This window comes from Pteronotus mesoamericanus, unplaced genomic scaffold, assembly GCF_021234165.1.
Source record: "Pteronotus mesoamericanus isolate MK-2021 breed Mesoamerican mustached bat unplaced genomic scaffold, CSHL_Meso_final contig_130, whole genome shotgun sequence".
NCBI classification, from domain to species: domain Eukaryota; kingdom Metazoa; phylum Chordata; class Mammalia; order Chiroptera; family Mormoopidae; genus Pteronotus; species Pteronotus mesoamericanus.
Window position 1 is genome coordinate 31,679,416 of NW_026555060.1, and position 8,814 is coordinate 31,688,229.

Genomic DNA, 8,814 nt, shown 5'->3' on the forward strand with positions numbered 1-8,814 from the left:
CACCTTCAGTTATGGTTTTAGAGTTTCTGGGGACTTCGGAGCCAGGTTACCATTGTTAATCTCATAAGTGGGTGGCAGATAAAGTGTATGAACACCTTCTTTGTTCTCTCTTGAGTTTATTCCTTTGGGGATCACCTTTTAAGATCCACTTTCCCTTTAATCTCTATGTTTCAGTCACAGTAATTTTAGTTTTTCAGAATTTTAATTTTTAAATGGAAGTAACCTTTCAAACTGCTTTTTCATCTTTGATCTTCTCCCCCTTTGGACTCTAACATTTTAAGGATGTTTAAATTGTTTTGCTCTTAAAAATGATGTCTTCCTACATGAGGGATCCTCGTGGTAATGGAAATGTGTCTTGACTATATTAATTCAGTATTCTGGGTGTGATATTTACTATAATCTTGCAAGATATTTCCATTGAGGAAAACGGGTAAGGGGTACAGGAGATCTTCTGGATTATTTCTTATAACCATCATTGATATACTGTGACTTACCAATATTGATATGCAGTGGGCATTTTATAATCTTTTGTTATTTTATAGTTTGGTTTATATTTTAACAGATAGTTTGGAAAGGGGGGAAAGGCAAAGAGAAGAATAAAGTGAGAATAACATTTTGTAGCCTGGGACATAGTTGTATTATAGGCTCAGCTGCTTCTGAAACCAGTAAGGGCAAGACTGGACCTTTCTGGGCCAAATGTTCCTGTTGAGTTTGAAAAAGACAGTGCCACTCCTACGTCTGAGCCCTTTGGGTAATAGGCCACAAAGCAGCAATTTAAAAAAGAAAAGAAATTTTTTTATCTTCACCTGAGGACACTTTTTTATTGTTTTTTAGACAGAGGAAGGGGAGAGAGAAACGTTGATGCAAGAGAGAAGCATCGATTGGTTAGCTCCCAACAGCTCCTGGACCAGGGACCAAACCCACAAACCTAGGTATGTGCCCTAACCAGGAATCAAACTCACAACCTTTTGGTTATGGGATGATGCTCCAACCAACTGAGCCACAGTGGCCAGGGCAGGATTGTTTTTGTATGTTGGTGATTTTTTGTGTGTGTGAATATTGTGAGTAAATGCCATGTGTGCATCCGACATGGACTGGGGTGGTCAACAAATGAGGAAGGGTGCTGTCAGAGAAATCTGCATGTAAGTAGTGTTTCATGTTTGTGGAAACAATGAATCCCCCCTTGCCCCCCACACGCACTTTTAAATTTTTATCTAAATCTAAGGATTTAGATGAGTCTTGATCTGATTATAGTAGCTATGGTTCTGAGATCATTTCAAAGTCCAATAGGACAGGAGGTAAAGAGGAGGCTCTACGGTGGAATGTGTTGTTTTGATTTTTATGTGTCTGAGAGTTTAGAATATTGGTTGGTACTAAGTGAAGTGCTTTCTAAATCAAGTTCACAGCCGTTGTCAGATGAGACTGATAGTTGTACACAGAAGAAACAAGAGGGAAGTACTCAGTGAGCTTGAATTTCTCATAAAGCAAAGAGGGCTGTGTTATGACTTGTAAATCAAGGAGACAAAGTACAAAGTTTGATGTGCTGAGTGAGGATAGAGTCCAAGTCTGATTGCAGGGGTGTGACCCTCCCTCGGACTAGAAGTCTTCTCCTAGGTGAATCTCAGACCTTGGGAAAGTGCCAAGGCAGGGTTGCCTATCAGCTTATCAGGCAAAACAGCCCGATGGGTCCCTGTGATGCAAAAACAGGCTCATCGCCCTGTAAGACCTCTGCTTACATTTGTCCCATGACCACCTGCAATCAAAACTCAACTGTATTAAAATCAGCAGTTGCTGTCACTTTTGATTTTTAGGATTAAGTTTTTGTTTTTCCCTCTTAGATGAGGAGACACTTGCCTGTTTAAATTACAAATAAAAAGGTTGTTATACTTTTAAAAAAATGAGAATGGTGATCTAAAAGTGGAATAGGAGAGTGAAGGCTAATGATGATGAAGAAAAACTGAAGTTTAAAACAAGAAAAAAATCACTTACCATCCAGATATAATTACAATTATATTTTGATATATTTTAAACACTTTTTCTATGTTTATTTTTAAATGTATATGACATCATACATTATACAACTTATACAACTTATATAATTTTTACTTAATATTTTATCATAAACATTTCCCATGCCATACATTTTTTTGGTAAACATTTAAAGCTTGCATAACATGCCATTGTATTGATGTACCTTCCTTTAAATGGACAACAATAGGTGAATGGTTATGTAGATTGGTCCTTGGTTTTCACTCTTATAAAACTGTGAACGCTATTGTGCCTAAATCTTTGCATTTTTAGGTATTTCTTTCCATTGTAATTATTTGTTGATGCCATTTGCCTCTTTATCTAGTAGATATCTCAAGGGCTTTAAAAAAAAAATCGGCATATAGCCCTGGCTGGTGTGGCTCAGTGGATTGAGTGCCAGGCTATAAACCAAAAGGTCACTTGTTTGATTCCCAGGGCACATGCCTGGTTTGCAGGCCAGGTCCCCAGCTGGGGGCCTGTGAAAGACAACGGATTGATGTATCTCTTGCACATCAGTGTTTCTCTACCCCTCTTTCTCCCTCCCTTCCCCTCTCTCTAAAAATAAATAAATAAAATCTAAAAAGTATACCAGTGTATATAAAAATTGTCTTATTTATAGCTTAGTTGTTAAATCTATTGCTTTCCTCGGTAAATTTTTCACTATTTTTAAGCTCTGAACATCTTTCCTTATTTAGAGCCCCATATGAATAACAAGTGTAAAATCTCAAGATATGCAAAGATAATATCATTAATTTATCTGTTATAGGTTTTAATGTATATCAAGGCTATACATTGATATTGGCTTTATTCTTTCTGATAATTAGCCAGTTTTTTTTTCTGGGTCAGACAGCTTGATTGTGTGTGTGTATGTATGGTCTTGATTCATTCTTAAGCAGTTACATAATAGGTGCTTAATTTATGTTATTGAAAGAAATCTCTTAATGGAATCAAAGTCCTTGGTTCAGTTGTTCCTAAAGCTTATCTGTGTCCTGGTTTTTTATTTCCATGAGATACTTTCAATTTGCCTCATCATAAATTTCCCCTGTTCGCATAAGCTAGCCTGGTCTCTGTCCGTTGTAAGGAGAAGTGCTCATGCGATCTACAGAGGTCTGCCGTGTTCTAACTCATTCTGGCTTATTGCAGAGGGAGTGCCTTTCCCTTCACGTGGGCCAAGCTGGTGTCCAGACTGGGGATGTTTGCTGGGAACTTTATTGCCTGGAACATGGAATCCATCCAGATGGCTTTCTTCTCAACAGTAAAAATGATCAGTTGGGGATTGCTAAAATGGAGCATAAGTATGCCTCTTTTGATTCCTTCTTTTGTGAGACAAGAGCTGGGAAGCATGTGCCCAGAGCACTCTTCATTGACCTAGAGCCAACTGTTATAGGTAAGCTAACGTTTTTGTTGTAATGTACTTAACCAGGGCCACAGTCAAAACAAACAAATCACAACTATCAGTGGGTGGGACTGTCAGATTATACAGTCTTACATAAACAAGATTATGTAGTGTCAGCTAGGAAGGCTCCAGTGATCTTTCAACAACTCCATTAAGAAACACTGTTGTCATCCTCAATTTATAGATGAGGAAACTACAGCTTGAGAAAGTCATAGAACTTGCCTTAGTTAGATAATTGAGTTATTCAGGGTTGAACTGTCTTTGATTCCAGGTTTGACTTCTCATAAAAGTCATTCTCTTTGAACAGAAAAGCAGCATAATCAAGTGAAGAAGAAAATGTGAAATAGTTAACACTAATAAATATATTAAGTTAAACCACATAAAATTGCCAATGGATGACCATTTTTTACCTAAAAAATGTGAATTTCATATGCTACAGCCTCATAGTAATAGAAGTTTCTGTGAGGTACAGAGTTATCACTGTAGCAGGATGAGTAACTGGAGAGTCATCAAAGGTCTCCTCCTGAAGAAACAGCACTTGCAAATTCACAGAGGCATGGACGAATGTGCAAGTTTAACAAGAGTTCAGCAGGGATGGACCTTCCAGTGTGAGTAGGAGAGTGATGGGAGAGGAGACTGGAAAAATAGCTGGGGCTGAGTCATGGGCTTAGATGGGGGGAAGAAAGGAAGTGTGGTCAGAGAAAGAATTTTGCAACTTTTAAGATTTTAGGGTTTACAGTCATGAGTGACGGTGATTCAAGTGGAGTGGAGCCGAATGGCATTAGGGGTAAGGAATCCAAGGAACAATCAAATAATTGTGTTTGAAAACCATGGAAGTCCCTGAGGATGCTGTTGGGCCAGGTATTTGAGTCTTTGATCAGTGTGGGGTTTGATCAAAGTTCAAGAAAGTGAGTGGACAGAATGGTGCTGCTGATTTCTGAGAGAGTGGATTTCATTGAGAGAATTTATGGAACTTATAAGCCACCCTCAAGATCTCAACTTGACATTGTCATGAAGAAGCAAGCTTCCATAAATTCCATCAATGCCCTCCTTTCACTGAACTCAGCCTTAGATCTTCAGGTGAGAAGCAGAGTCCACTCAGAATTATATTCCCACTTATGTCTTATTTTTAAATATAGCTTTAAAAACATCAACTTTCTTAGGATTTTGGGGGGTATGTGTATGTTAGTTAAGTCATTTAAATGCAATTTTAGTAAATTTGAACATCTGGGGTTGTACAAAATTCATGGTCATATCATATACAGAAGAGCAAGGTGACTTGAGAGAACTGTCTTGCTCTTAGAAAATTAGTTCATTTCCTTTAAGACAGTGAGCTTCTGTGACTAACTATGGATGTCCGGTGCCAAGGCCAATGATGTATATAGTAAGGTAAATCTGCATAAATGCATGTCATGAAGCTAAATTTATCATTATTATTTATGACTCTTGTTTTATGGGCCATGCATCATGCCTTATGATTTCATTTAAGCCTCATAATAACTCAGTGGGGTAGGTCTTGTTATTATCCTTATTTGTGAGGTGAAATAATAAAGGCTAGAGACATAAAAGTACCTGCTCTATAGCTAAGTGAGGAAGGCAAGATATGAATATAGGATATTGATTCTTGAACACATGCTCTTTATTACTATGGAATGCAGCAACACACTGTAACCAGGGCAACATTCTAAAAGCCTACTTAACCCTCAAACACCCCTGAGTAATTCTTCAGGAGACATGCTCTTTGGGTAATTTTAAGGTAGGGGAATGGACATGGGCCTCCGATATGCTGTGTTTCTTATGCTGCCCAGGGTTTTAAAATACAGTGAAACCAGGCAAGAGTTGGTGCACTTAGTTGTACTGGATACTTCCAACATCCTACCACTGATTTACCTGCCACATGCATTTATTCTAATTGTATTTGAGTCATGTGGGCATTTGAGCATGCCACACCTTCTTTGTTAAAGCCTCTTTAAAGTATACTAGTAATGATTTACATTGACATCCTCTTCCATACTTTTCCAGCACACTGTTGGCTCTTTGTGGGTTAAGATATACTTATCTTAAAATGCCAAAGTGCCACAGGATGTGTGGTGGGTTGAAGAGTGTCTACTAAAAATTTGAATCTACTCAAAATCCCAGAATATGACTTTGTTTAGAACTAAGATGATGTCATACTGGATTAGGGTGCCCTAAGTCCAATGATCTGTATCCTTATAAGAGTGAACACCCAGGGAAAGGGCACACATGATGGAGGCAGAGACTGGCGTGATGCAGCTGCCAACCAAGGAACTCCAGGGACTGGCACAGTCATCAGAGCTTGGAGACAGGTGCAGAGCAGATTCTCCCTCAGAGCCTCTGGAATGAATCGACACTGCCAACACCTTGCTTTTAGGCTGCTGGCCTCCTGAATAAATTTCTCTTGTTTTAAGCCACCTAGTTTGTTGTAATTTGATACAGCAGCTCTAAGAAATTAATAGAGGGTGCATGATGGAAAAACATACTTTCAATTTGTATGGAAATAGTTATACATTTTCCTAGACTAAGGAAGGCCAAGTCAGCAGTTTAAACCTATTGCTTCACCACAACATTAAGGGAAGAGAGGGGTCCTGGTCCAGGGCTGCGTGAGAATTAGCAGAGGGCTAGCAGTTGTTCGAGCAGAGTGGCTGACTTGCTTTTCCTCCTGCAGATGGGATTCGAACAGGCAAGCACCGCTCACTCTTCCACCCAGAGCAGCTTGTTAATGGGAAGGAAGATGCTGCAAACAACTACGCCCGAGGCTACTACTCTCTGGGGTCAGAGATCATCGACCTTGTGCTAGAGAGAATCCGAAAGCTGGCAAGTGGCTGTTTTCTCCTCAGTGGGGCTTTGGGGAAGTGTGCCTGGGTGTGTGGGATTCTGCCGGACACCTTCTCAGCATCACCAGCAGTTCTGCCACCAACATCATCGCCACCTAACCTCTCTCCTTGGAGCCTTCTGCCATGCCCAGACCTGGAAAGTGTCCTGATGTGGGCTTTGTTCACATTGTGTTATGCAGAAAAAAGCAGAGAAGACTTCACACTTTCTGTACAGCCCCATCTTCTATTTTTTTTAAAAAAGATTTATTAAGGAAATATTTTATATTCCTCCTGCTTTATTGATATATAATTAACATAGAACTATTGTGTAAATTTAATGTGTACCAGAACAGGATTAGTTAATAACTCCATCCCCTCACATAATTACCTTTTTATAAGTTTTATGGTGAAGACATTTAAGATCTACTCTCTTAGCAACTTCCAAGTAAACAACACAGTATTGTTAACTATAGTCACTATGCTGGACATTAGAGGCCTGGATCTTGACTTCATCTTCTAAAAGTTTGTACCCTTCAACCAAAATCTCCCATTTCCCCCACCCCTCAGTTCTTGGCAACCACTATTCTACTCTCCATTTCTATATGTTTGGCTTTTTTAGATTCCATATATGATTGAGATGATACGGCATTTGTCTTTCTCTGTTTGTCTTACCTCACTTAGCATAATGCCTACAAGGTCATTATGTCCTCCATCTTGCAAACACCAGGATTTCCTTTTCTTTAATCACTAGTCCCATCTTCTCTTGCTTCTGCTAACTCACAGTTTATCTTGTTATCAGAGACTTCCAAAGCACCCTAAAACTTGTAATTTTTCAACAGTAACCACTATTTGTAAAGTTAATGGGAGGCACATCCTACCTGAAGATTAGTTACTCTGTTTACTGACAGTTAATTCTTTAAGGACATGTTTCTGGAGAACCATTTGTTGAGGACATATTTAGGCATTTGCCATAATCATTAGGTAATATGATGCTTTTACACCAGCCCAGTAGAGTAGGCATACAAATGATAGGCCTTTCACTTACTTTGGGGGAAAATTACGTTGCTTCAATGTTTTGCTAGTCATTTTCTTTGTTATTGATAGAGAACTTGCTGTAGATCACATACGGACATATTTATAGGGAGCAGTAAAAGACAGTTGAATATTTATGCTTTACTTATAGTAAATCTCTAAAGTGCTCTGCCACCTCAGAAGTAACCACTCAAGTATGTTTCAAAATAAATATGTTTGTTGTGCAGTTGATAACAGTAAATCAGCCCTTCCTGAAAGTTTTGGTTCATTCTGGGAACCACTGCTTCTTGGTCTAGTTGGCTGAGTTCTGACATCTTGTTTTCTTTCCCAGGCAGAACAGTGCAGTGGACTGCAGGGATTTTTGATTTTCCGAAGCTTTGGAGGAGGCACTGGATCAGGATTTACATCTCTCTTAATGGAGCAGCTCTCGCTGCAATATGGGAGAAAGACTAAATTGGAGTTCTCTGTCTATCCAGCACCCAGGATCTCCACTGCTGTAGTAGAACCTTATAACTCCATTCTCACCACCCATTTCACATTAGAGCACTCAGACTGTACCTTCTTGGTGGACAACGAGGCCCTCTATGACATATGCCATCATAAACTTGGTGTTGAACGCCCGTCTTATACCATTGTTAACAGGTTGATAAGTCAGGCAGTATCTTCCATTACTGCTTCCCTCCGGTTTGAAGGGTCCTTGAATGTGGACCTAAATGAATTCCAGACCAATCTAGTGCCTTATCCAAGAATACACTTCCCCATGACAGCCTTTGCCCCCATCATTTCTGCTGACAATGCCTACCACAAAGACTTCTCTGTGTCAGATATCACCACTGCTTGCTTTGAGTTCTCCAACCAGTTAGTCAAGTGTGATCCTCGATGGGGGAAGTACATGGCCTGCTGCCTACTCTACAGAGGGGATGTGGTTCCTAAGGATGTGAATGCAGCAATTGCAGCCATGAAGTCAAGAAACTCTGTTCAGTTTGTAGATTGGTGTCCAACTGGTTTCAAGGTGGGCATCAACAATCAGCCACCCACAGTGATGCCAGGAGGGGAAATGGCCAAGGTCCAGCAGGCTGTCTGCATGTTGAGCAATACCACGGCAATCGTAGAGGCCTGGGCCCGCCTGAACCACAAGTTTGACCTCATGTATGCCAAGAGGGCATTTCTACATTGGTACATCAAAGAAGGCATGGAAGAAGAGGAGTTTTCAGAGGCTAGGGAAAATCTGGCTACTCTGGAGAAGGATTATGAGGAGGTGGGGCAAAGTTTCTGATACATATGTGATGGTAAAAGTGAGTGTTAAGTGTCATGTTTACTTTCTAAGACATTATACAGTTAGTGGGTAGAGTTCCCTTGATTGGAAGAAGAAAGAAATCAAATCAAGCAAGAACATAAGTTCCACACTAAATTAAGCCAGCCAATATTAACAATGAGCACATCTTTTCTTGTCAGTATAATTCAGCACTGCTATCTGTGAATCTCCTAACCTTTGGAGTCCTTTCTGGGTTACATCTGGGTTTT

The 8,814-nt window shown here is 39.8% G+C and overlaps 1 protein-coding gene across 1 annotated transcript; it reads left to right on the forward strand.

Moving 5' to 3' along the window:
- Window positions 1-3,120: 3,120 nt before the first annotated feature.
- TUBAL3 (tubulin alpha like 3) lies at window positions 3,121-8,566 on the forward strand. Its single transcript, XM_054591191.1, has 3 exons — window positions 3,121-3,415; window positions 6,111-6,263; window positions 7,626-8,566. The coding sequence occupies exons 1-3, from the start codon at window positions 3,121-3,123 to the stop codon at window positions 8,564-8,566; spliced, it is 1,389 nt and encodes a 462-aa protein (XP_054447166.1).
- The last annotated feature ends 248 nt before the right edge of the window (window positions 8,567-8,814 follow it).

What these genes read in the sequence shown, in the direction of transcription:
- TUBAL3 (XM_054591191.1), top strand. Translation starts at nt 3,121, where the DNA reads ATGCGATCTACAGAGGTCTGCCGTGTTCTAACTCATTCTGGCTTATTG. An exon ending in CCTAGAGCCAACTGTTATAG is followed by an intron (nt 3,416 to 6,110) that starts GTAAGCTAACGT and finishes TTCCTCCTGCAG; the next exon opens with ATGGGATTCGAACAGGCAAG. An exon ending in GAGAATCCGAAAGCTGGCAA is followed by an intron (nt 6,264 to 7,625) that starts GTGGCTGTTTTC and finishes TTTCCCAGGCAG; the next exon opens with AACAGTGCAGTGGACTGCAG.